Source organism: Nyctereutes procyonoides, unplaced genomic scaffold, assembly GCF_905146905.1.
Source record: "Nyctereutes procyonoides isolate TBG_1078 unplaced genomic scaffold, NYPRO_anot_genome, whole genome shotgun sequence".
Classification (NCBI taxonomy): domain Eukaryota; kingdom Metazoa; phylum Chordata; class Mammalia; order Carnivora; family Canidae; genus Nyctereutes; species Nyctereutes procyonoides.
Window position 1 is genome coordinate 37178288 of NW_026575048.1, and position 27536 is coordinate 37205823.

At 54.4% G+C, this 27536-nt stretch overlaps 1 protein-coding gene across 4 annotated transcripts in view; it reads left to right on the top strand.

Annotated features, from left to right (window-relative positions):
- Positions 1-20776, top strand: part of PSD4 (pleckstrin and Sec7 domain containing 4) — a 35272-nt gene extending 14496 nt beyond the window's left edge. For 3 of the 4 annotated variants that reach the window (XM_055327384.1, XM_055327383.1, XM_055327385.1), the window contains 16 exons: positions 4843-5942; positions 7068-7193; positions 7454-7532; positions 8029-8410; positions 11270-11446; positions 11856-11936; positions 12081-12193; positions 12430-12488; positions 12699-12788; positions 13908-13951; positions 14318-14478; positions 15530-15600; positions 15690-15853; positions 16568-16712; positions 16901-17044; positions 18566-20776. In XM_055327384.1, coding sequence (XP_055183359.1) covers positions 4965-5942; positions 7068-7193; positions 7454-7532; positions 8029-8410; positions 11270-11446; positions 11856-11936; positions 12081-12193; positions 12430-12488; positions 12699-12788; positions 13908-13951; positions 14318-14478; positions 15530-15600; positions 15690-15853; positions 16568-16712; positions 16901-17044; positions 18566-18823 — 3072 coding nt within the window. In that variant the 5' untranslated portion in view covers positions 4843-4964 and the 3' untranslated portion in view covers positions 18824-20776. The remainder of the gene's footprint in view (positions 1-4842; positions 5943-7067; positions 7194-7453; positions 7533-8028; positions 8411-11269; positions 11447-11855; positions 11937-12080; positions 12194-12429; positions 12489-12698; positions 12789-13907; positions 13952-14317; positions 14479-15529; positions 15601-15689; positions 15854-16567; positions 16713-16900; positions 17045-18565) is intronic. The other variant, XM_055327386.1, reaches the window with a different exon arrangement.
- The last annotated feature ends 6760 nt before the right edge of the window (positions 20777-27536 follow it).

Below are 27536 nucleotides of genomic sequence, written 5' to 3' on the forward strand. Positions count from 1 at the left end.
GGGACTTAGGCCCCTTAATCCCCCAGTGATGAGTTTGTGTGTCCTATATATTCCCATCAGCCAGGCCCAGCCTAGCCCCTGCACTGTTCTCCACTCCAGTAGAGAGGGGGCGCCTCCCCCCCACCTCCTCCCTCTCCTCCAGCTCAGCTCCTTCCTATTCCTTCCTGTCTTCTGGAGCTCAAAACATTTTGTTGGATTCCATAGAGCCATTCTGCTTCTCCAGGAGCTTATCCTTCAACTTCCCAAGCCATCCAAGGGCCACTTTATTTTGGAGGTTAACAAAACTCACCGTGTAAGGCATGCAGCAGAACTTTCTTCCTCGTTTGTTCTGGTTAGGATACCTGAGATAAGCGGTTTCTTTTTTCTTTTCTTTTTTTTTAAAGATTTTATTTATTTATTCATGAGAGAAACACACAGAGAGGCAGAGACATAGGCAGAGGGAGAAGCAGGCTTCCTGCAGGGAACCTGATGTGGGACTAGATCCTGGGACTCCAGGATCACACCCTGGGCCCAAGGCAGATGCTCAACTACTGAGCTACCCAGGGGTCCCAGATAAGTGGTTTCAAAAGAGATTTCACTCAACACCAGGGCTGAAAAAAAAGTAAACCAAGACAGTTCTAGATATGGAGACCTGAGTTCTGGTCCCCAGGTCCTGGCCCACCTCTGACTAAGACGGAAGGTTGCCTCCAGGAAACAGGCCCCTACTCCACCCTTGACCCTGCCCTCACCCAGGCAGGGCTGCCTTACCCCTCAGGCCATTCTACCCCTTCATTCAGGGAGGAGTGATTTAAAAAAGAGAGAGAGGAGAAGGGGGAGAGAAAGAGAGGAAGAAAGGGAGCAGAGGAGGAGAGGAGGAGAGACACGTAAACTCTCAATCACAGTAGCCCTTGCAGAGGCGGAGAGCACAAATCACGTGATTGAATGAGTCTTCCTCATGTCTCCTCCTCTCTACCAGCTGCTGCCTGGGAGCCGGGACCCATGTGAACATTTTGGCTGCTGGCCTGGCAGGACCCTACCTCTGGGAGAGCTCTGCCCCAAGGGTCCTGGGCTTCCTGGGAGGAAGGAAGATGTGATTGGTTCATAGGCAGACTGTCCTTGGGAGGTAGTTGCAAGGTCAAAATGATGCTAAATCTCCTCCAAGCCCCATCTCCCTAGTCCTTGGGTAAGGTTGTCAAGGAGCGGTTTTCAGGATCTTTCCCTTCCATGCCCTCATCCATCCATCATCCATCCACCCATCCCTCCATCCTTCTCTTTTATCCATACCTTCTATCCATCATCCATCCATCCGTCCATCCATTTTCCTTCCCCTCCCTCCCTTCATTCCATCCATCCATCCATCCTCTCATTTCCACAAACATTTTTGGAGTACCACTTCTGAGTCAAGCAGACACTGAACTGGACAGTGGGAAAACAGATGAATTCAAGAGACTCTCTGCTTCACAAGTAATTCATGCTTCATTCAATTCATGAAGGCCCAAGGGAATTGATTTATGGGTGGGGAGAGAGAGTGATACATAAGAGAGCCACAGACCTGCATGCAGGTCTCCACATGACTCCAGCTCTGCCACATACTACTAGCTGAGCTACCTGGGTACATTTTTGACACTCTCTGAGCTTTAGCTTCTATTAGGAAGGAGATGATAGCACTTGTCTCATTTGTGGGGTGGCTGTCAAGATAGATGAGCTCATGGCTGTGAAGCACCTAGCTGGATAACAGGTGCTTTGTGGGGGCTTGGTACATTTTTTTCACCTCCTCTGTGGGGTTGGGTTGCCAGATAAAATACAGGATGCCCAGTTACATTTTAATTTCAGTTAAACAGTAAATTTTTAGTATAAGTATGTCCCAAATATTGGGCATCCACTATGTTTATTTGCCAAAGGTGGCAACTCTACCGTGAAGCCATGTGCTGCCCATTTGGAACTGCCAGCCTAGAATCAGGAACACCTGCCACCAGGCTCTGTAACCCCAGGGGTCCCATGGGTGGTCCTGAATTCTTGAGTCAAAAGTAACCTTTAGCTTTCTAATCTATCTATTTTCTTGGTGCTTCCATTCTGGGAAGGGCAGACAGGAGCCATGTGAGTGAAACACCAACAGTCACACCTCAGGATAAATGTTCTGAAACAGAGTGAGGGGTGGGGTGGAGTCAGGTCGATTTTAATCCATTCAGAGTCATGGACTAGCCAAACTGTATGCCTCTTCTGTCACCTAATGCTCTGTCTGCTTCTTCCTTCTGTTCCTCGGTCCCTACCCCACCTCCCTCAGGTCCCAGAAATCTGCTCTCTCCTCTTTGGTGTCTGGAAAGCTGCTACAGCTTCTGTCCGCCCTCCGCCCCCTCCCCTGCCCCTCCCCCAGCCCGGAACCTGTTGATCTGGACTTGTTCTGGGAGGGCAAATCCAGTGATCATTTATGCCTAGCAGAGTCACGAGCATTTACCCATTTGGCTCCTTAATTCATATACATATTTATTTAAAAGTACATATTTGCAAAGAGAAATACGTGGGACTCCTGTCTCATAGCAATTGCAGAACTCCTTTCCACAAGGCTGCTGCCAACATTTCCCATTCCAGTTACTGGCGTTTGAACTTTTCCCACCAAGTGAGTTCACTGATGAGAGTAGGGGAGTTGATGTCATCCAGACAAAATGCTCTCATTCCCACAGGGACATGCTCCTGAGGCTGGCACATGTTCATGTACAACATGTGGACCGTGTAGAGGAATGAAGACCAGGGCAGGGGTGTTGGGAGGGGAGCCAGCTAAGCACAAATAGCCCAGGTCTTGGCAGGAAGGGAGGGTAAAGGAAGGTCGGCCTTGGGATCCAGAAGTGAACTGTAAAGAAGGTGCTTCCCTCCACCTCTGTCCTCTGTCTCCTAAATGGAACTGCCTTCTCTGTGTTCTTTGTACCCTGTGAGCTTGCTTGCTTGAGAAGGCTGCAGTGGGGAGATCTCACCTCCTCTCTCACATTTGATCATTCTCCAGACAGGCCTGGGGAGGTAGATTGGATCTGGAGGGGTAGCCCAAATATAGACAGTGGATTGTGAGACTCACTCGTCCTTCTCCCTTGGAAGTACCCAGAGAGGACTGAGAATAGAAAACAGACCACACTGCTTGGGGGGAGGAAGGTTCTGGTATTGCCTGTTGGACCAGTGCAGGACTTAAGGAGCAAAGCATAGGAGTCCTCAGCCTATAACTGGGAAGAGGGGCGTGAGGTGGAGACAAAGAAATGAGAAGGACCAATGGCTGAGCAAGGAGACCCAGACGACAAGAGCCAAGGGTAAGACTGGTGCACATTGCTTTGATTCAGAGCATCGAATACAAGCTTAAAAATAAGGACTAGCCTCGCCTTCAGGGAAGGTATAGTCCACACAGTCACTGCTAGAACTTGGTAGCCCTGAAGGCTGGACACGAGCCTTTCCCAGGGAGACAGCCTCCAGATCTTGAGGCCCAAGCAATGACAGGTTCCTGCTCTGAGAGAGGAATGTAGGGGTTGGGACAGAGAGGGAAAAATCCAGACAGGGGTTCTAAGGGACTTTTTGGAAGAGGCTCTCAGAAGGAGCAAGAAACTGAAATTCCTGGTGGTCCTGTGTCATTTCTGTCAGATACTGTCCCCAAAGAGGGCATGGTGCCAAGCCATGTTTTCTAGGTGACCTTAAACAATAGGTTTGAACAGTAAGTCCCCACCTGAGCCTGGTTTTCCAGCTCCTGGGGGGGGGGGGGGGGCGGGGTCCCATTTATCCAGTGTTTAATGGTGGGCCAATAGGTAGGCCCCAGGTGGTTACAAGTTGGGAGCAGGTGTGTGTCTCTTTATATCTTTGTTCCCCCAAATAGTTTAACACAGCACACAAGCACACACAAGATTTTAGGATGGAAACACGTGAGTGCAGGATGTGGGCCAAAGGGAAACCCAGAAAAGTTCCAGTGCAGCCAGGGGTATGTTCAGTATCGGGCATCCACGCTAAAAGGGCTGTGCACTTAGCCCTGCACTTCCTGGGACTCTACCAAGCAGGAAATGGGTCCATTTAGGAGTTGCAGAGTGTCTATGTGGTCAAAACAAGCCATTGTCCTGAAGAAGTAGGGCCGCCCAGAGAGTCTTGTAACTCGTCTCTATGCTGAGGATGGAGACGCATGCTTCTGGAAAAGATCCTTCAAGATTCTTCAGCTAGTGTGGCAGATGCACTGGGCAGGTCTGAGGGGATGTGGTGCAGCCACAAGTCTCTTGCTGCTCCCTCTCCTTCCCGTGTAGCTGGGTAGGCCGCAGGGGCTGTGGGTCCTCTCATTGGGGCCCCCAGTGAGTTTAGCTGAGCCAAGGATGAGGCCTCAAAGACAGGAGCCCTGGAAAGTAGAAATAAGGCAGCATGTGCCTTCCTTTCCTGGGTGCCTGCTTCTCCCTCAGGGCTCCTCGCCTCCAGTCTGTGTCTGTTCAGCTCCCCCATACTTTGGTTTATGTGTGTTTTCAGCTTGCCACTGCTTTTATGCTGCTCTGAGGAATGTCCACCTTCTGTTCCTCCTACAACCACTTCAGTTTCTCTGTTCTCCCTTCCAGATTCCCAAAAAAAAGATCCAGTGTGTCCCATTTATCTTTCTTAGCTAAGCCACTCAGCCACCTTCTGCCAATAGATGGGTGTCTTTGGAGCAGGTGCCACCCTGGTGTGAACAGTTGAGATTGTAGGATGGACAGCATTGATGGTATACCCCTCACCCCTGGCAGGGCTATGGAGGGCATGTGTTCCTTGACCAGTGCCAGGGATACAACAGGCACCCCGAAACCTGTCTGATACACAAGACGCATGTGTCCATGGACTGACAGCCCTTTGCTAACCTGCATTTGCTTTGGGCGTTTCCAGGGTAGGTGCGGACTCCCAGCTGCCGCTTGGGCCAGCGCTCCCCACACCCAGTCCTCACAATGGGATTCTGAAGGCAGACACTTCTAGGGGCTTCGGAGCAGCCGGAGCAGCTTGCACTCTGGATGATGGGGGACGACAGACTCTCTGAAAAACCCAAGCCCATGGAATTTCTCAACCTCTATTTGGGAGACAACCTACAGCCATGTCCAGAAGCACACCTGAAGGAAACGTGCAGCCTTCTTGACCCTCCCAAACCTGAACCTCTTCGGGAACAGACCTGGGTCTCAGAGCCTCCTGATTGCATGAGGCCAGATGCTCCTCCCAGTGGTGCCAGCATGGAGCCCCCGCACCTGGGGAGTGGCTCTTCCCAGGGCGGGGCCGGGCACAAAGCAGCACCCCCTAGGTCACCCAAGGATAGCCATCCCCTGGAGAGCCCAAGGCAGAGCCAGAGCACGTCCACCCAGGTGATGTTCTGGGCAGGCATTCTACAGGCCCAGATGTGTGTCCTGGACCTGGAGGAAGAGTTGGAGAAGACAGAGGGGCTCCGGGCTGAGCTGAGATGCTGCCTCCCTGCAGCCCCTGTGGAACTCCCCCCTCTCCCCTCCAGCCCTGCTGGCCCCCGCAACTCAGGCCTCCATCCCAGCTCACCCTCGGTGGAGGCCCTAGGGGGAGACAGCAGTGACCCTGAAGGGGAGAACCAGAATGCTGTGTGGCCCAGGAAGGGAAGGATAGACTTCTCCCCAGAGTGGGGTGCTGAGGAGGAGAGTGTGTTCTTTGACAATCCCCTCTTTTTGGAGAGCCCTTGCTCGGACACGGGTGCTTCTGGAGCTCGCTTTTCCTGGGAGTTCTCAGACTCCTGCATGGATTTGAGATCTGAGCCCCAGGGTCCCCAGACCCTGGAGCCTCCCCCCTCAGGAGGAGGGGTGCTGTGGGAACTGGACAGTGAGCCGGATTTGGGGGATGGCACAGCTGATTCCAGTGGCCACACCACGCCTCCCTTCCCTGTGCCCACCTACAAACCTCACTCCTTCTCACAGACTGTGGTGGATGAGGCCACCAAGGGGACCCTGGAAGCACCAGGGTGCTGGACAGAGAGTGAGGTAAGCTGAGCCTTGGGGACCAAGCCAAGGCTGTGCATGGAAGGAAGGGCCTTTCTCTGTGGTCACCAGGCCCAGAACACCCTTTTTAGATGCTAGGGCCTTTTGGAATCCTAAAGTAATAGAGCAGAAAAGCAGGCCCAGTATGACCTTCAGAATTATAGGGCATTTTATAAATGCCATGATGTCATCAGAACATGATGGCAATTAAGTCTGCAAATGTCTCCATCTCACCAGCTCCAGGGGGCTGAGTCTGGACACATTTAGAGAACAAACAGCTCCTCCATTTGCAGTATGTTCCAGACCATTCTTAGACACTACCCCTCCCACTTCCAAGACATTCCCAGCTATAACAGGATAGTGCTCAGCCTGCGAGATGACCTCTGCCCCAGGCTGGGAGATATCTGTTTTAAGAGTCTTGTCCTTTCTTTTCTTGAGATATTTCAGCATTTGGTTACTTTTAGTTCACAGTCTTTTATTCCCACCCCTCCGCCTCCTCCCCAGGGGCCATAGATCAGGCTTGCATAACAATGGCAGAGGTTCTTGATATCAACTAGGACAAGTTCTGGGGACAAGTAACACGTGAGACAGTGGGGAGCACTGTTTTCCCAAGGAGCCCTCTGTTTAAGAGATAAGGACACTCAAGATGGAGAGCTGGGCTGTAACTTTCTAATCTCTCTGGTCCCAAAGAACAGTGCAGAAGAGCCGTGAACCAGAGCAGCTCTCTCACCTGACCCCAAGATCAGAGGAGCTGCTAGGTATTCTTGGAGGCCCCCCCGCCCCCACCTGAAGGCTGGGAGGTCCAGCATGGGGCATTGTGGCTCTGTCCTGTGCGAGTACGTTCTTGGGACCTTGTTGCTCTAGGGCCCTTGGGGACCTCAGAGGGAAGCCTGGGAGCCCCATCCTCACAGCAAGTAGCATTTGCTCTCACCTCTGTGCCTGGGAGCTGTCATAATCCAGGCCGTCCTTGGGCTGGTACTGCAGACCACAGAGGGAGGAGGATGGAGGCAGAGAAGATCAAGAGTCAGTGAGCATGGACGAGGGGCTCCGGAATCCTTGTGGGATGCGTTTAAGGCCCTAAGAACTGTTTCCCTTGGGTCAAACCTCTTGCCTCTCCTTCTCTCTAAGACTTTGCTGGGAAGCAGTCTTAACTCCGCCCTATCTGCAGCATCCTGTGTGGACAAAGCATTGACCTGGGACACAGGACAAGTGGAATCTGATCCCAGCTCGGCCACACATCGTGTGCCACCTTGGGCAAGTCACTTCTCTCTCGGCCCCCCCTTCCCCATCTGTATGAGGTAATGCCCTGGTGGTTCTTGGGCCAGCACCAGCGTTCTAGGATGCGGGTCTTCTCTCACCCAGGATTCCTCTTCTGAACTGAGGCCGTGCTGTCAGAGTAGGAAGAGAGCAGAGAAGCAGGGGCCCTGTCACCCTCCTCAAAGTCACCCTCCCCCTCCTGCCCTCCCCTCTGAGTGTCTCCCAGGCTCATGGAGATCCCCTGCCTTTCTCAACAGGCCCTGCCCAGCCCGGAAGGCTGGCAGACAGAAGAGGGCCCTTCCTGGGCCCAGGTGCCTCTTCTCTCCCAGGACCGAGGTGAGATCTATTAGAGACTCTGGGAAATTGGGTGTGGGAGGCTTTGGATTTGGGTAGGGACAAAGATGGACCTTGGATCCATAGATATCATTAAGAAGTACCATCGTATCGTGTTGAAGCCAGACCAAGGGTGAAATCCTGCTTCTCCCTCTGTGACTTCATTCATACAATGGGTTTGAAAATGCTCATTGCAGAGTTAATGAAGAAATGTGGAAAAGACCCAGCATTTCTGATGCCCGGGCCTCAGTGGTTTAGGAAGTCCTGAGCCCTGGGTTGCCTCGGACGGGAGTCCTGGGAACCCTCTGCCCACTCCCTGTGCCTGGGGGAGGTCCCTGTCTGAAGGAAGCACAGAACATGCAGCCCAGCTTCAGGGGAGGAGCCCCAGGGAGGGAGCGTGTGGAGTGGCTGCTCAGGCGGTTTTCCTGGCTCTGCCAGGCCCCCGGCCCTCAGCCTGCCTCTCGCCCCCATGTCAGCTTCCCTCCACACTCTTCCTCAGGTGACAGTGATGCTGAGTGTATCCAGAAGTCTGCTCCATACACCTTGGCTCCGGGCCCCTGGGGGAGCACAGCCTCTTTGACAGAGCCTAGCAGTCCCGAGTCTGAGGGCAGAGGCCCTGGCCCCAGGCCCAGCCCTGTGTCCTCCCAAGAAGGCAGCCCACAGCACCGGGACCACCACTTGGGCAGCAGTTTTCCCGGGTGCATACTAGATGCTTCATGCCCTTCACTCTTGGAGCCAGATGGGACAGAACCAAGTTTTCTGGAGAGAGAAGAGGCAGGAGAGGCCCCACACCCCAGAGAAGAAGTAAAGAGTGAAGGTCCAGCCAGGACTGCAGAGGCTGGAACCTTCCAGCCTGGTACTCGCTTGACTTCTACAGAAGGGTAAGTGTTAGCCTAACCAGTCATCTGACTTCTAATTGTGGATGCATTTAAGAATACCCTGGTCTGGATGGAGCATGAGAAATGCACACTGGGATTTAACATACTAATATCTATTAAGCCAGGATTGTATGACTGGGTGCCAGCAGTTATGAGCAATACTGGAGGATTTGAAAGCATGAGAAACCAAAAAGCAGACAATTACACATGTGGGGCAGGATTGGTGTGTGCCGAGGCAATGCCCCAAGAGCCTGGACACCGGGGGGCGCGGGGGGGGCGGTGTTCAGAGGACCTGACCAGGCCTATGTGTCCAGAGAAATGGCAGTTGTGCTAGGCAGGCCTGGGGAGTGGGAAGATCAGAGCTTGTGATGTGTGAATTACACACTGCTTTGAACTTGAGCAGGTGTCTGGGAGAAACTCATCCATGAGCCTAGGCCCAGGGTACTGGCTCAGATCTCAGGAAAAGTCAGAACACCAAGGGGAAATTTGACTGGAACCAGGGAGTGGATCTCAGAGCCCATATTGGGATCGAATAACCATAGAACTATGGCCCGAGGCAGGAATAGGACAACTGGGAAGCCAGTCTCGATGTCTGCCTGCCCCAGGAGGCTGCCTGAGGTCTGTCGGCGCCCAGGGCCTCCACCCAGGAGAGGGGTTTTGTTCTCTGGCTGCCTGGGTAGGGGACATACTGAAGAGGCCAGGAGGAACCAGTGATGATGGTTCAGATTGTACTAACTGGAAGGTCGGCCTCACCCCTATCTCAGTGTCACTGGGTGATGGGGACAGAACCTCAGGCAGTGCCAAAACCAGAGCATCTTCCCCATGCATCTGGAAAACCATACTGCCTCTGGAGGTGTTTGGAGGCTTGGTAATCAGGGGAGTCTTTCAGGATCTGAGAAGAGAGGGCTCGTCATACCAACACTAGTGTCAATTCAACTCAAAATAAAAGTAAGTAAATCCACCTAAAATGAGAACCATATTTTCTTTTTTTAAGATTTTATTTATTTGAGAGAGAGAGAGCACACAAGCAGGGCGAGGGACAAAGGGAGAAACAGACTTCCTGATGAGCAGGGGGCCTGACACGGGGTTCAATCCCATGACCCCAGATCACGACCTGAGCCAAAACCAAGAGTTGGACACTCAACCAGCCGAGCTGCCCAGGCGCCCCTCAGTTAATTTTTAAATTTTTAAATTTTTTTTAAATTTTATTTATTTATTCATGAGACACACACAGAGAGAGAGAGAGAGAGAGGGAAAGACATAGGCAGAGGGAGAAGCAGGCTCCATGCAGGGAGCCCAATGTGGGACTTGATCCCAGGACCTCAGGATCACACCCTGAGCCAAAGGCAGACGCTTAACCACTGAGCCACCCAGGCGTCCCAATTAATTTATTTTAATAACAGCTTTATTGAGAAGTAATTCACATACCATACAATTCACCCATTTAAGTACACAACCCCATGACAGTTTATGTTTGCATCATTTTTTTCCTCCAGAGTAACTCCCCATCTAGATATTATTTTAGTAATCACACCAATTGGCCAGGTCATTTCTGTAAAAGCATTTTAGGGCTTGCTCAGCTATCAGAGTTCTCTTCAGATGTGATGAGTTGTCCTTATTTTTCTCTTCAGTTGTCCACTGGACTCACTGCTCCAGTTCCTTGTTTGTCAGTGGCTCTTCCTGTGATTCCTAGACTCTTCTGGCCTCACTAACACAGACTTCATGAAGTCCTACGTTTTGGGGGGGCAAGATGGGTGATGTTGCTTCTCCGTGGGTCTCCGTTATGCCAGCCCCACCTTGCTGTGACAGCTGGGTGTATGGGAGCCTCAGGACTCAGGGAGAAATCAACAGTGAAGACATGGCCCGGTTGGGGGCAGAGATGGACACTTGTGTTAAGGAGAGAGGGCGGTCGAGTGCAGCCCCATTTGATAAGTGGTCAGTTTACCAGTGAACATTTTCATGTTCTCATGGTGTTGCTTATCTGTACAGCTCCCTAACTGTGGTTATTAGGATTCAGAATATTCAGATTAATGATGATACCCCCACCCCCAATTGTAATGTTGCAGGGAAAACCGAAAAGTCGGGTGGAGACCGGCTTGGTGACTTCCAAGGCTCTGAGTGTCAGACCCTGAGCACCCCCCGAGTCTGTCAGAGTGGCCTGGTCCTCTGTATGTTCATGATAATAATAACAGGTCACCATGTGGGCTCCTGAGGAGAGGGCTTGCTTACCACAAGGCTGCGGGTATGAGAAGGGAGAAGTCAGAAGCCACCTCTTTGACTCCCTCCCAGCTGTCACCATGCCTGAAGCCAGGCTTCTTGTTCATCCCTCACCCTTGCACCTTCCTTGGCTCCAGCTCTAGGAATGAAGCCTGAGGCTGGGGCTTAGAGGGAGAAAGGGGGCAGGTAGGCATCACAAGCACAGCAGGACAAGTGAGGGAGACAAGTGGCTGGTAGGGCTTGGGGAGACAAATGCCATCCCTCCTGGGGATGGATTAGATACCACTGGCATCTTCAAAGGACTGCATGTGACAGCTGATGTGACCTGGGCTCAAAATGTCCTTGTGGTTTAGCTGAGAAAGTGCTAGGGCCTAAGCTTGGCTCCCATGCTTGCTGGCCTGGCAGGTATGCCACCTCTCTGGATCCTCCTGTGCCCAGGCCAGGCCAGGCCCCAGTTTCCCCAGGAAGGCCCTGGTCCAGCTTCTGCCTCCACTACTCAAGGCCCGGGAGCTCCAGCTCCCCTGCTGAACTCTGAGCATGGACTCTGGGCACCCCTCCCATGGCTAACCTATAGGGACGCTTGACCCAGTACCCCTTCCTGCCCATCCCACGTGGTAGTCTGAGGACACTGTTGTACCTCTACAGGCTTTCTGAGAGCCCCATGCCCCAAGCACAGTCCCTGGAGGAAGGCCAAAGGCCACAGGCTGGAGACAAGCTGGCTAATGGTGTCAGCCCCGACAAGGTGGCCTGGGACTTGGCCTCTCGCCTCTATCACCTGGAAGGCTTCCGGAAGTCTGAAGTGGCTGCCTACCTGCAGAAGAAGTAAGGGGCTTGGAGCCTGAGCAAGGCTGGAGGTTGTCAGGAGAGGGAGGAGTGGTCAGCAGACTCTGTCGACCAGCCGCCCCTCCTATCCCTGTGTCCCTGCTGCCCTTCATCCCATCCTTCCTGTCCTATTCTATCCCCTCCCCTGTCCTCTTGTGGTGCCTGCCTCTTCCTCTTAGTCCCACTTGTCACCTCTTCTCCACACTTTTGAGCCCACCCAAGAGCCCCCAGTCCTGGCCACCCTGCCTCCCAACCCGACTCCACATGTCCTCCCCACTCAGTGTTGGATGGGTGCCAGTGGCAGACAGGACCCTGGCTCCCCTTGACCTCTCACCCTCCAGGGATGTGCGGGCCCTGGGGCCCCAGCCACATCCCCAGGGCGGGCTTCACTGCTATATTCTCTCTGCAGCAATGACTTCAGTAGGGCTGTGGCTGAGGAATACTTGTCCTTCTTCCAATTTGGAGGCCAGAGCCTGGACCGAGCCCTCAGGTAATGCCTCCAGGCCCTCTCTGGGGAGGAGGGACAGCTGGGACGTGGTGGCCCTGGGGAGGCTGGAATAGGATTGTCTCCCAGCTTGGGTGCCCGCTGGCTCCCCAGCTTGGGCTCTGTCCTGGAGTCTGGCCTTCCTTCCAGGGGCTTCCTCCAGGCCCTGGTGCTCAGTGGGGAGACACAGGAGCGAGAGCGAGTCCTCTACCAGTTCTCCAAACGCTTCCATCACTGCAATCCTGGGGCCTTCTCCTCCGCAGGTAGGAGGGGCAGGCCTTGAGGGCAGGGCAGGGGGTTCTGGGGTGCCTGGGAGGATGGCATGGAAGTGTCCCCAGGGGTCTGCTCAGGAGTTCACTGGGTAGCAGCTCGTGGCAGTGTTTGGGTGGCTGTGGAGAACCAGAAGCACTTGGTCGTCGCTGCACCCAGCATGGGCAGTGGAAAGGCAAGAGTCCTGGTTCCAACGAGCTTTCTCTCCACTTGCCTCCCACTGGGGCAGATTCTATACACACCTTGACCTGTGCCATCATGCTCCTTAACACGGACCTGCATGGACAGGTGAGAGGGCAAGGGAGCTGGGACCAGCGGCATGGAAGGGCCCCGGCGGGGGGGGGGGGGGGAGGGCAGGGTTATGTCTGGAGAACTGGGGGGGGTGGGGGAGGAGTAGGTCTGGAGAACTGGAGAAGATTCCAGAGTGGCCGGCTAGGGGGTTGTTCTCTTGGGGTGGGGAGTATGTGCCAGCTGTCCCACTTCTCTCAATGGCCACAGAACATTGGGAAGAGCATGAGTTGCCAGGAATTCATAACCAACCTGAATGGCCTGCGAGATGGCGGGAACTTCCCCAAGGAGTTGCTGAAGGTAAGGCATGGGGGAAGGGGGGGCCTTCGTATTGACCTGTTTTCTTATTGTTCTCAATATCCCAGGCTGGTGGCTCACTGGGATCATGATGCCAGGGCTCCCTGTGTAGCTCCTCATCCTGGGGGGGATGCCCCACCTGGGCCTGGCTCTGCTGCAAAGTCCTTGGGAGGCCAAGGCTTGTTTATGGAAGGTGCTAAAGTGTGCATCTTATTCAGCAGCAGCAGCACCTTGAAATTTGTTGGCTTGTGCAAATTCATAGGCCCCCTGCCTTGGACCGACTAAATTAGAATCTCTGGGGCTAGGATCCCTAAAATGTTCTCTTGAGTTTCCAGGTGATTCTGAGATGCACTCAGAATTTTTTTTTTTTTTTTTTGGTTCTCAGAAATGAACCAAGACAAAGTTTTAAGTGGCATTGAGTCTAAGATTTAGGAGCTGCGTGTTCTAGGGTTTGAATTCTTCTAGTCTTAGGCAGCTTGGCTGCTGAAGTTCCTCCAGGAGCAGCGACTGCTTTACATTGTGGTTATGACAATGAAATAAAGGTTGTCAGGTGCTTAGCATGGCAAGGGGCACAAGCCTGCTTTTTTGTAAGCTATGATGGCACTGATTCTTTCGTCTGTGTGATGGACACTTCTTGAACACTTGTCGTGTGCCTGGCATGATGCTAAGCATTGCTAGAGCTACAAAGGCCAGCAAGATGCATGGACACGAGTACTCTTTGTTGCATCATTTCCAAGTCCCAGCACTGATTTACTCATTCTTCCACCATCCATATTTTGGCCCTGTTAGTCAGCTGTTCCTGCATTGTTAGATCCCTCTGGGCCAGGATGGTATGTGGATGATTCATTTCCTTTTCAGGAGAACTAGCTCAGGCCTCATGAATCTCAGGTAGGGATCAGGATTGCTTTGATCACCGTGCAGCATCTGGCACAGTCCCTGGCACACGGTGAACGCTCCGTAAATGGTTGCATGTATGCATGAGGACATGGATGCATGGATGAGCTGCCTCCTGGTCAAGGAGGAAGGGGATGGAAGAGGCAGACTGCAGCTTTTCCCTGTCCTACGTCTGAGTTTGGGCCTCATGGGCAGAGGCTCCCTGCCCACTGTGCACTTCTATTCTAGGCCCTCTACTGGTCTATCCGAAGTGAGAAGCTTGAATGGGCCGTGTAAGTAAGACTCCTCTTCCTTCTACTCCCCACCCCTCTCCCCTGCCTCTGGGCCTGTCCTCCTTCCATCCACCCACCCACCTGAGAGTTGGAGGAGCCCAGGGCCTCTGGACAGTGGTCCCCTCTGTGTGGGGTCCAGACAGAGGCCAATCTCAAAGAGGGTGGAGGAGTCCAGGTAATACCTGGAGGATCCAGGGGCCGTGGGGAGTAGGGATGACAGGAATAGCTGGCTTTGAAGGACTCCTTTTGGGGGGTCCTGGGACATGGCTCCCCAGTGAGAAAGAAGGTAGAAGGTGCTGAAGCTGCGGGCCCCTCCTGGTGGCTTTTACCCAGTCAGTACCCCCAACCTGATTCTCTGATGCCCAGGGACGAAGACAACACAGGCAGACCAGAAAAGGCCCAGCTGTCTCTCCCCTCTGGCAAGATGAGCAACCCCTTCCTCCAGCTGGCCCAGAACTCCACGGTGCCCACCTACAAGCAGGGCATCCTGGCTCGGAAGATGCATCACGATGCGGATGGCAAGAAGAGTGAGTGTCTGCTGTGCTGAGTGTGTGGGGCTTGTGTCTGCCACCGAACCAGAGTGTGTGTGCATACAGGCATACAGAGTGGCTTGGCACAGGGACATGGGCTGAAGTGTGTGCCAGCGTGCAGAGAGATGGCGCAGGTCAAGGACAGGCAGCCTGTGTTCCTTCCTTGATGGGGACCATGTGCTGGGTGCCGGGTAAGATGCCAGGGGGCGGGTGTACAGAGACAAGACACACCTAGGTACTCCTTGGCCCCCAGGACCCCCCCAGGACCCCCCCAGGACCCCTGTGGTAAGGGGGAGGTGAGACAAGTACATCAGTGTTGGGATAAAAGGTAGAAATTGCTGAGAGGTGTAGGGAGGGGGAGGTCAAGTATGGGGGTGTGGAAAAGGGCTAGGTTTTGATTTGTTTGGAGGGTGAGATGTGGGGGACAGGGATGGGTGAGGCTTCTGGGAAACGATGGTATCAGAGTTGAACCTCAGAGCAAAAGAGGCCAGAGGGCATTTCCCACAGACAAGGAACAGGAATGGTTTGCTGGGAATAGGGGGTGTGTGACAGAATGGCAGGGGGTGCATTTGGCCTCATTCTGCAGACAGGTGGGAGCTTTAGGGCAGGGCAGCCATGGGACCAGAGCAGTAATGGAATCCTGGATTGGACGGGGTGTGGGACCAGCCAGGAGCTAGCATTTGGGCCTGAGCAAGGCCTGGAGGCAACCCCGGGAAAGCCGGCCACCTACTGCATGACAACCTGAGCCCTGTGACTCTCTGGATGGGACCAGAAAGATGTCTGGTGGAACTATGCTTGCAGGTGGGAGTGTTTGGAGGGAGGATGGTCAGTGTGGACATCTGGTTTTGTTGTCGTTTGTGCGGTCCAAGCACGATTGCCTGGGTGTGAGGCATGACATCTGCTTGTTTGCTACTGTTTTCTTGTGTTGGTACGTCAGTGTGTGTTTATTATGTGCACCCTGGGGAGGGACTGAGTTGGCGGGGAGAGGGGACTGCATGTGTCTGGTTGGGGTGCCACCACCCGCTTTTGTGTTCTGCCCCTGGAGCAGCACCGTGGGGTAAGCGTGGCTGGAAGATGTTCCACACCTTGCTTCGAGGGATGGTCCTCTACTTCCTGAAGGTAGGAAGGGCAGGGTGGGGAACCAGAATGGTTCGGAGGGTGGGCAACTGATAAGCACCCCTTTTCTGAGGCCCTGTGCCCTGTGGCAGGGAGAGGACCACTGCCCCCCTGGCCAGAGTTTGGTGGGACAGATGGTGGACGAGCCGGTGGGAGTGCACCACTCACTGGCCACCCCGGCCACCCATTACACCAAGAAGCCACATGTCTTCCAGCTGCGGACTGCCGACTGGCGCCTCTACCTCTTCCAGGCACCGTAAGTCCCTGGGGGTGCCCGCCAAGCAGCAAGGCCCTGGCCCTCCTCTCCCTGATCTCATGCTCACCCTCTGATGGCTGCTGGCTGGGGCCTTGGTGGGAATTGCCTTCTTCTTCTTTTTTTTTTTAAGATTTTATTTATTCATGAGAGAGGGGCAGAGACACAGGCAGAGGGAGAAGCAGGCTCCATGCAGGGAGCCCGATGCAGGACTCAATCCCAGGACTCCAGGATCACACCCTGGGCGGAAGGCAGGCGCCAAACCGCTGAGCCACCCAGGGATCCCCGAGAACTGCCTTCTTGGCCCGGAACATTAGACCGCCGCAGCCGGCAGGGGTCCTAGGGCTGCACCCGAGGCCTCCTCTGACCCTGCCCACTTTGCCACTGCAGGGGCCTCTTCCCTGGAAGCCCCGGGCCAACCTCCTACTTATGAACAGAGGATTCCAGGAAAGCCTCTAGCCACTGATTTTTTTTTTTTTTTTTTTTTTTTTTTTTTTGCATTTGATCTAAAATCCATTGCTTTCCTAGATTTTCCTCTTTGACAGATGATAAAAAACCACCCGCAGAGGTCAGCCACCTCGGCTGGTGACCGGCTTCTGGCTTTTTGAGGCTCTGGGTCTTGAGAGTCTGGAAGACTGTGCAGCCCGCACGAGGCTGGGGGGAGAGGGACAGGGCCGACTCGGTCACCCGGGGGCTAACGGCCTCCTCCGCCCTCAGCACCGCGAAGGAGATGAGTTCCTGGATCGCGCGCATCAACCTGGCGGCCGCCACGCACTCGGCGCCGCCCTTCCCTGCCGCCGTGGGCTCCCAGCGCAGATTTGTCCGGCCCATCCTGCCTGTGGGCCCGGCCCAGAGCACGCTGGTACGGCCTCCGGGAGGGCGGGGCTGCGCACCTGGCCTGGCTAGCCCGAGGGGGTGCGCCGAGCACCTAGGCCCGGGAGCGCCCCGGGTCGGGGAACGGGGAACGGCGCGAGGGGATGGGGTGGCCCGCGCTGCGCATCGGGGCCGGCACGGAGCGGTGGGACAGCGTCCCCTCCCCCCCGCCCCCAGGAGGAGCAGCACCGATCCCACGAGAACTGCCTGGACGCTGCCTCCGACGACCTGCTCGATCTGCAGCGGAACCTACCGGAGAGGCGGGGCCGCGGCCGCGAGCTGGAGGAGTACCGCCTGCGGAAGGAGTACCTGGAGTATGAGGTCAGGCGCCGGAGTCCCCGCCCGCCGCTCCGCCCCTCCCCCCCCCGCCTCGGCGCGGCGCTCTGCCGCCCTCTCGTGGCCGCATTCGGCGGCCCGCAGCGCCCTGTGCAGTGTGCGTGTCCCTGTGCACGCAGACCTTCCCTTGTCCTGGGGGCACCTGGCAGCTGCTGGTCTGCAAACTCTTCCAGCGGACTCTTTATCACTTTCACCTAAGAGTATACTATATTCGTCTTTACCTAAATTGAAGGGAAAACTGTATTTTAGTCGAATTATTTTCCCTAATACCTACCTAGTACTAGCAGACAGTATTTATAGAGCTTGTAATACTTGCCGGTATTATCTTATTTAGGCGTCTAACAACTCTGAGGTAGGGACCGTCATCCTCCCTTTACAGATGAGGAAGCAGGCAGGGAGAGATTAAACAATTTCTCCAAACTTGATGAATTCACATCCTATTCCAGGCAGGACCGTGCCTCATAGTCTTAACTAAGGAATAATCTGATCTGTGCCGCACTGTTTTATCCCCTGGCCCCACATGTTACCCTCCCTCCTTCATCTTACATCTTAGGCCTCTGGTCAGTGCACACATTCTGGGATCTGAAGCCAAGAGGGGTAGGGGAGGGGCAGTATGAGGACAGAGAGGATCAGAGTCATCCAGAGGCAGAGACCAGAGAAGGAAGCATCCGTGTCATCCTGGGCTGTGCTCACCAGGTCTCATGCTGCCCTCTCCCTGCCTTTTTGGCTCATCCCTTAGCTTGGTAGGTGGTTCTCAGCCGTGGATGCACCGTTTCCCAGAGTCTCTGGGGTGACAGGACCCATCCCTGCCTGCAGAATCCTAGCCTCTCCCTGCCTATGGTCAGCTGCAACCTGTAGCAAGCCCTTGGCCCTCCCTAGATCTCATTCCCTTCTTTATAAGGTGGAGAAAACGATTCCCTGGCCACCCAGTCAGCCAGGGCTGGGATGAGGATCAGGTGGGGTGGAGGATGAGCATATACTCAGTACACCGGGACCCCACCCGCATCTGAAAGCTGCTAGTTATGGAGGCCTTCGGAGAGTTAAACAGATGAAGGTAGTTAGCATCCCACTCTCCAGATGCCAATTGTTAAAATGCTATTCAGACTCAATTAGGCTTCAGTACAGATGTGAGCTGTTTGTGTGCAGTGCTGCACAGATCAGGCCTAGTGGGTTATGGATCTTTTAGTGTCTCAGAGATGTAACGTGTTCTGGAGGCGTTAGTTACAGCATTACAAGGTGGTGGCTGTTAGAACAAGCCTGGGCTGGTAGGTGTTCTTGTAAAACTGTCCAGATAACTGCACATTTTGGGCACGTTGCTGCTGTGTCCTGCAAAGTCTGCAAAGTCAAGCTCAGTACAGATGTTGGCTGTTGGCCCAGCACTCCTTTTGCAGAAATCTTTACCACCAGAGTCTTGTTCACCTGTGAGTGGTCTGTCCCCCATGATTCCAGCTTCCTCCAGCCCTGGAGCCAGGGTGGCGCTAAGGTGGCGGGTCCCGTGTATTGCAGAAAACCCGCTACGAGACCTATGTGCAGCTGCTGGTGGCCCGTCTCCACTGCTCCTCAGATGACCTGGACCTGTGGGAAGAGCAGCTGGGGAGGGAAGCCGGAGGCACTCAGGAGCCCAAGCCCAGCCTGAAGAAGTCCCACTCCAGCCCGTCGCTACACCAGGAGGAGGCCCCCACCACTGCCAAGGTGAAGCGCAACATCTCAGAGCGCAGAACTTACCGGAAGATCATACCCAAGAGGAACCGCAATCAGCTGTGAGGCTGGTGCCACCTCACAGACTCTGACCACATGTCCGGGGTGGACCTGAGATGAGACCCCACGGAGGAGCCTCATTTCAGTGGGTCCCTGATGGGGGATGAGGCCCTTCCCCTTTCCACTGAAGGACAACCCCGATTTCTCTGTGATCCTCCCTCCCTGTTCACTGGAACTTTCCTAATACTCTGTGCCCACCCCTAGGTTGGCCCCCAGCTGCCCCAGTCCCTGCTCACTCTCAGGGGAGGATGGATAAGAGCTTGGCTGTACTCCCGGGGGCAGCTCAGCACTCATTTGAAATTCAGAGTACTCCTGGGTTCTGAGCTTCCAGAAGGGAGGCTGAGGCAGCGGAAGCCTCTGGGCAGTCAAACCAGTGGAGCCATAGCCCTGAGGGTGGTCTTGTGCTGGGAGTCTGGTGACCTGTGGTGAGAGGTCCTGGGAGACCCCAGCCATCCTCAGGTGACAGCAGGGTGGCTCAGCCCTGCCCTCTGACAGGTAGGCCTTGGGAGGGCAGGGTTTCAAGAACAAATTCAGTGAGGCTGATTCTTGGGCCCCCGGCCTTTGTGTCCTTTCCCCCTACAATCATCCATGCACCAGGGGCAAATGAAGGAGGCCCCACCTCACACACCCAATTGCTAATCATCAGAGCAGAGCCACTGGTGGTCGGTGAGGGCCAGAAGGGGTTGGAGAGCCCTGGGAACAAGGGGCCTTTGTTCCTCCAGAGCAGGGAAGAACCTGTTCAGACCCTGGGAGAGGGCTGAAGGGCAAGATGTGACACATCCCCCGGGGGGGCTCTCTTGGAAGATGCTGAGAGCTGTGAGGGCCAGGTAGAAGCCTGGCTCCCTTCCACACACCCCATCCCATAAAGTTGCATTCCCAAGAGGGGTGCCAGGGCCACTTCCAGAACCCTCCCCCCACCAGCTCACAGGGGGCTTTGCTCCCCTCCCTGGGAAGTCCCCTTGTGCTGCCCTCTGACTGCCTCCCAGCTGGGCTCTGGGGGAGGTTCCGGACACTCATGGACCTCAGACTCTGCCTGTGGGAAGGAGGCTGGGTTGGAGGAGCAGCCACCATTGTCTCTGTTCAGCCAAGTGTGCGAGCAGGCTGCCCGCCAAGAGGGGCCTCTGCTGCCTGTCTGCCGCCTGCTGGCTGACGCATTGCCTCTCTGGCCTTCCTGCCAGAGGGTGGGGGGCCTCCTCCCTCTGTGTTTGTAACCAGCCCCGTGGCCTGGAACTCCACCAAGTGGGGCTGGCCCTCAGAGACCATAAGAGGTGTCTGGCCAGGGCCTGGGGCCGGGCCAGGTACTCAGTGAGTGCACAATAAATGCAGGTGTGCACAAATGTGTGACGAAGGGAGGGTCAGGCCGTTCTGAGCAGCTGGAGCCACCTGCAGGGTGCCAGGCTGAGTCTCCCTTCACCTAGGTGTGTCTGTACCTCTGCGTGTCTGTATGTGCGTGTGTAGGTCTGTGTGCATGTGTGGAAGACTGTGAGCCAGAGGGGACCTCAGAATCATTTGTTCATCCACTCATTCATTCATTTCATAAATAATATTGACCACTTTTTATGGGCCAGTACAGGGATTTCCAAAATGACTGGAACATGTCTCTGGCCTCTGGGAGGTAACAGTCCTGTTCTCTGGTCCTTACTATCAGTATAGAAGCACACTTTATCTTGCTGGGGAGGCATGCTGAGGATGCATGTCCATCCTCAGGAACAAATCCCATGCTAAGGGATTCAGATTCAGTAGGTCTGGGTCGAGGGCATGATTATGTTTTTGTTTTGTTTTGTTTTTTAAAGCGGCTTGGGTCACTGATGTGCAGTTAATAGGTGAAAACCTAGCATCAGGTGGATGAGACTTGCCCCAGGACTGACACAAGCTTGGCCTTGAGTGGGTTATTTGACCTCACTGAACGCATATCCTTATTTCTAAAACCAGAATAAAAAAGGCAGACGTTTATCCACATTTGTGCATGTGTGTGTCACTTTGATGCTTCTTTGTTCAAGTAGAACTGGCACCTCTCTTTCACCTGGGCGCAGGAAGCCGTCAGAGACAGGTGGTGGCTGCGGGGGGGGGGGGGGGGGCGGGGGGGATGGGGCAGCGGGCCAATGCTGCCTAGGCGTCCCTTGGCCTGGAGGCCTGGGAAGGTGCAGGCTGCGAGGTTAGGCTGCAGTTCTGACCTGTGGCCACTGGGGGGCGGGCTTGCATCTTTCAAGCTTGTGGGGCCCAGGTGTCCAGCCGCAGAGCTCTGCTCCCTGAAGAAGAGGAAGTTAGTCTGTTTGTCCCCAACCATCACCAGAACCAGAGCCTTCCACTTCCCTAAATCCACAGTGATCCAGGCCAGGCCTCCACCTTCTGGAGAAGTCCGCCAAGGAGAGGGTTGCGACTCTGACATCTTCATCTTCCGATAGATGGAAGGGGAAAGGGTATCCAGAGCCATGTGGGGGCAGCCTAGAGTTCCCCAAAGTATTATCCCCACAAAAGTGAAAACTGAGTGAGCTCCCTGTCCCAGTCCTGAGGCATAGGGCAGCGCCAACCCTCAGGCCTGTGTCTGACCTGGGAGGTGGGTTGGTGATCTCTTTGCTGACAGTGGGGTGGGCACAGGTTCTTGGTAATGGGCTCAGGCTCTGCAAGGCTGGCTGAAGTTGGTCTTTGGCTCCTCCTTTCCCCTCTAGGGAAGCTCAGTCTCCAGGGCCCTGGGCCTGCTGTGACCCAGGTGACACCCCAGATGTAACCTCTTCCTGGTCCCCCAGAATCTCTGTTTTGTGTGGCTTTCTGCTGATAACGTTCATTTGTGGGTCATTCATCAGGCACCAGAAAAGAATAAAAGGCCACTGAGGCCCAAGGCCTGGGTCTTTTTCTTTGAGGGTCAGAGTCAGATGGCGACAACAGGTGGGCTACGTTAGAAGGAGCTGGGCTGCAGGATTGTGCTGGCAGTGGGCAAGGGAAACACGGTGGTATGGCTGTGGTGGGGTCTGGTCACTCAGGCCCTCGCCTGCAGCCCAAGAGTGTGCTTTATCAGCAGAAGAGACACAGGCTCATGGCCTGGGAGGCAGCCAGCCTGGGAGTCTTGCTTTAGGAAAATGATGTGACTTGAGTGAATAAGGCCAATACGTAGGGTCAGAATATGGCCTGGAGACACTACACCACCTGTGCAACTTTTCTGTAAGTCTAAAATAAAAGATGAAAATGGGGGAGAAAAATCAATGGTCTGGAGACTTAGGACAACCTGGCAATCCCCCACCTGACCCTCCTCCCTCCCTTGCCCCCTATGCCCACGTGCATGCCCATGCCGGCACATACTCCAACGTACTTATGGCTCTCCATAATGGCTCCTCCCACTGCCCCTCTGCTAACTTTTCTGGATGTCTGTGCCCCCTTGCCGTCCAACTGTGGCTCACACCTTTACCCGTCCCTTCCTCTTCCCTTCTCTAGAAGAAGAAGTGCTCACTGTATATCTGGGACTGACCACACACTGTCCCTGCTTCTCCTGCCTGCCATGACCTCTCTCCCTCAGGAGTCTCATCCAGGTCCTTGGGCCTACTTTCTACCACCTTCCTTATCCCGCCTTGCAAACAAATTCCAGTATACCACCCTCAGGAGGAAAAAGAAAAAGAAAAGCCTGAGTTTTACTCTTTGCTGCCTATAGCTGGGACCCACAGATGTGTGGTCTTTGCCAGCTGTTTCTCTCCCTCGCCCGGCTCCCATTCACACCTGGCTCCCACTCACACCTTGCAAACTGGCTTCTGCTCTACCCTTCCCAGAAACGGGGACACACCAAAAGGGCCACTGATGATGCTTAATCACCAAATCCAATGTCTTCTCAGCCTTTGTGCCCCTCACCTCTCAGCGACCTTTGACTCAGGAACCTGTCTGACCCTGCACAAGGCCCAGCGTGATCTGGGCTCACCAGCCAGGGCCTGGAATTGGACTGTCTAGGATCAAGTCCCAGAATGTTCTCTCTTCTAGCTGTCTGACCACAGGCCAGCTCCTAAGCCCCTTGCACTCTGATTTGCTTCTTTATCAAATGGGAATAATAACACTATTTTCTTCACAGAGTCCTGGTGAGGAATAAGTAAAATGACCCAGAACAATGCCTGGCACTGAAGGAAAGGCTCTCAAGTTAGCTGTTAGTCCACAGCCTTGTGGGCCTCACCACATGCACCTGCCCGTCCTTGGGGGCTGCTGTTTGGGTTCTGTTTTTCTAAATTCAAGGCCTTGGATTTCCCTCTGCCTGGAATTTGCAAGTTATAAATCTTAAGTCAAATGGGCTTTACTAAAAAAAAAAAAAAAAAAAAAAAAAAAAAAAAAGGACATTTGATCACTCCCATATTGGGACAGTCTATATCCAGGTCAGATGAGGCCTGAGCTAGGACTTTCAACTAAGCCTTGCCCCCATTTCCCTCTGTTCCTCTGGGCTCTGTCCCCCCAGGAGGCAGGAGCAGCCCTCATGGTACCAAGAGGGCCCCAGCAGCTACCAAATATCGCTCTTCATGGTGCTGGTCCAGCACATAGAGACTATCTCTTCTTGGAAAGTTCAAACTCATGTCTAGGAATACAGTCTCTTGGAGCTGACCACTTTGAACCGTGTGCCCATCTCTGAGCCATCACTAGAGTCAGGGGCCTAGGGAAATCAGAGTCCATCTGCTGAGATGAGGGTGGTGGGTGGGGATACTATCACCCAAAGGATGGGGACTGGGACCAGCTGCTGAGAAACTCTGAGTACCACTGGTACCTAAAAGGAGAGAAAACCAGCTGTCTCTGGATGCCATCTCCTCCAGGAAGCTTTCCTTGAGCCCAGCTCCATGTGAGAAGTCTGTGACTTCCCACATCCCTCACTCCCCTGGCTCTCCCCTCGCTCCCCTTCCCTCTTCCTTCTGTCTCTGCTCCCAGTAGAACATCTTCCCATCTCCCAGCTTCCCAAAGGTAGGAGCAGGGCAAGTTGGTTTCCATGGCTCAGGGTACAACACCTGCAGTCCAAAAGTGTAACTCTCGAAACTATGTCCCCCACCCCCACCCCGCACCCCTGGCTTCCAGCTTCCGCGTTCTCCAGGTCCTTCTAGGTTCTGTTTCTATCTTTCCTCCGCCTGTGCCTCCAACCCCGGAACTCAGCCTTCCTCTAACGTGCAGCTTTCCGAGGCAGGAGAGCCCCTGGGAAAGCCTCCCGATGGAGGCTGGAGGCTCTGATCTCTGCTCTGGATTTCAGACCCGGAGGTCTAACTGGACAGGACTCGGCCTCCGTGATCTTCCCGGAGAGGGTCAGTTTCCATAGGGAAGTTACTTATTACCCATGAGACTGGATTCAGTAGCGTCCCCTAAGCCTGTCCCCTTCTGACTCCCATTTTCCATTAATGATTCTGTGACAGTTGATTTGAGAGGCAACACACCAGCATTATGAGGATATTTGAGCCAAATGGGCCTCTCACCTTTGGTGTCAGGTGGAAGCTTCTGGCTTTCTGACATCTTTGCCTTTGTCTGCTGTGATGTGGACAGGGTCTGGAGGAGGTACGTGGCTGGAAAAGCAGGGACTCTCATCCAGCAAATGAGGTCAGGTAAGCGCCTGTAAAAGCCCTTCCACTTGGCCACCACCACGAGGCTCGAGGTTTGGGCCGATTTACAGCTCAACTGCGACTGCTCGGGACCCCTCACTGGATTTTCTGTGGTCCTGATGCTTTATTTCCTATTTATATTTGACTAATTTATCGAATGCGTTTCCTGTGAGCTGTCTCAAATCCTCTCTGGAACAAGGTGGGGAATACATTAATATTTAAAATAAAATAAACAAAATGTCAATGTGTGTGTGCGCGTCTTAGGTTGGAAATTCCTTAAGGGCAGGGACCGTGTCTGTTTATATAGCACCTGGCACAGTGTCAAATTGAAGCTTAACAAATGAATTTTGATGAAGAGGAAGAAAGAAGCTGCCTGCAGGAAGATACGGAGAGATTTAGACTTCACCCTCCAGCTACCCCTCAGCCAAAGCCCCTTCTGCAAGGGGTGCCCTTCCGCACGCAGTTCCTGACCATACGGGTTCCCTCCTGTCATCCCTGCCCTGTCCACACTCCTAGTGACCAACCCTGTCTTCACCCAGACCCTGCTGTCTGGCAGATGTTCGCCTTCTCACACAAGCACAGCCCCAAACACACCTCACTCAGCGCTTCACCCCGAAACACAGTTCCACCTCCTCCTTTCACCCACTGCCCCAGCCCCCAGGCCCAGCCAAGGCTGGGCAGCAGCACGGCCGGGGCCAGGAAACACCACTGGCTGAGTGGTTGGAGTCGCTGTCCCCACTCGTGCCTTGGCCCCGTGGGGGCCTCCAGCCAGGCGGGGACCTGGCAGAGGGAGGGAGAGGATAAGCTGCTTCAAAACTCCAGATGCAGCAGTTAAAAAGAGGACAGAGGCAATGATCCTTCAAATTGCCACATCTGTATAATCTGCCTTTTATTTTCTGCTTCATGAAGTTTTATTTCCTATTATTTATTCACCTCCCCGCCCTCCCCTCCCCCGCCTCCACTCCTCCTTAGCAGGCGACATGCTCAGATGGGCCTTGAGCCTTGGCCTGGGTCTCAGCCCACCCCCACCCCAGCCCCCCCCCCCACCCTGGGCTGCTGAGAAAAGGCACCTGCTCCCCCTTCTAGGACAGCACCCCTCCCATCATGGTGCTGCAGCCTCTCCGGACTCCTCCCTCCACCCTCCTTGAATGGGGAGTAGAGATCAGGGAGGTGAGGCCCCTGATCCCCCAAGACTGCGATCACTGTCACCACCACTTAGCAGGAGCTTACAGGAACGAAGAACCCAAAGACCTAGAACCCGCAGCCAGCTGGAGTCTCTGTCCCTGTGTGCCCTCTGCCCACTCTCCTGTGTCTCCTTTCCCAGCGTCAACACCTCTTCCTTCTCCCTTCCCTTCTGTTCTGTGGTCAGAGATGGGGGGGGCAGCCTGCTGAGCTGGGGAGGGGTGAGTATTGAGATGGGACAAAGGGGGACCAGCCAAGCCTGTACAGGGAGCCGCAGCTGCCAAGCCAAGCTCCTCTAGGCCCTGAGCCCCCTCTTCTTCTTCCCCTTCCCGAAAGGTCCCTAACATTTCCTGTGTGCCTCACCGAGAGCACCCTACTCCCGCCTGGGAACAAAAGCACAGGAAGCCCTTTTCTGGAAAGAGACATCTGGGCCTTTTAGGCCCCAGGGGGGTTTAGGGTTTGCAGTTGGTGTTCCTAGCTCTGCTGCTTGGAGAAGACAGGGGGATGCCTGCCCAAGAAAGGCCTGGAAGGAGCAAGAAGGATTTCGAGAATAGGATCTGAAACCTGAAAGCACTTTAGATCTCTCTCATGGCCTTCAGCACTTTCCCACCTTGTGCCCTAGTGACTTTCGGAAAAGTCTTATTTCTAAGTCCGAAAGATGTGGGGTGGAGGTGGTGGGTGATGGAATTCAATAGGATTTCTCTTGCTCTTGGCTAAGTGTTTGTCTTCGAGCCTGGCACATAGTAGGTGGTTCTCGAGAGACTCCCAGGTTAACCTATGGAAGAATGCCAGGGCTCAGCAGACTTTTCTGCCCCCACCTCTTTAACTGTGGCTCCTCAGCCTTGCTTTGGTTTCTGCCCCAGTCCTGGAATCATTTGGAAGCCCAGCTTAGCTCCCCTGGCCAAGATGGGCCTCCAGTGCCCTGGGTGAGTGGGGCACCAGAAGCCACCCCACCCCACCCCAACAGAGACCTGATTCCAAATATGGAACTATGGTGTTTTGTACAGTGTTTCATGGAAAATTACCTGGGGAATTTGGGAGAAAGAGGCTTCATACCTGAACCAGTCAGATGAGGCTGGGAATGCCTTTCACTGACCCAGGCAACTACTGAATCACAACGTTAGGGCTGCATCTCATGGCCCACGAGCTTCTACAAGTGAGGAAGCTGAGGTCCCCTGGGGTCTCCAATGGGGAGGCTACAGAGCAGGGTCAGAGGCCCATACCCCAGCTCTCTCTGGGCTCCTTAGCTACATCCCTGGCCCCTCTCTCTGAGGAAGGGGTGGGAGAAACAGAGGTGATGACTGGGGGCCTCCTTGTGATGACAAGAACTAGCAGATTCTGGTACCCCCCAAATTCGGTCTCTGGAATGGCAAGCAGAGCAGCCCCTTTTCCCTGGCCCCTCCAGCCAGCTTCCCCAGTCTTGAGCCCTTTGAGCCCTTCTTCTTTCTTTTCTTTTCTTTTTTTTTTTTTCCCCTTCCTTCTTTCTTAACCATTTCTGTTTCTCTTCCCTTCTTCCTTTGGTGGGGAAATGAGTTTCCATTCAGACCAAGCTCACCCCTTTCTGGACCATGTGTGTCCTGTTGCAGTGAAGTCCCCTGGGGGTGGGGTGGGGGGGACTGTAGCTAAACAGATCCCACCCAAGGAAGCTTCTGGCCACACTCCCTGGGCTGTGCCCCCAGGGTGCTCTCATCTTGGGGGGGGCAGGATGGGGGGTGGGGACACACACATACCTGGTGGGGGAACCAACGTGGCTGGGGGCCGGGGCCTTTCAGAATGGCAGGGGCAGCCCTGAAAAGAAGGGTGAGGGTGGTGGGAAGATGACAGTGGTTTGAATGGCCCGTCCACACTCGGGGCAAAGTGGGGGCTGTATGTAAGTTGAGCTTGCAACCAACGCCCCTTCCCCAAAGCAAACAAACAAAAACCAACCAAACAAAAAGATTTATTTGCAAATGAACGGGGCGGGGTGGGGGGCGCGGGTGGCTCCCGGAGCGCGG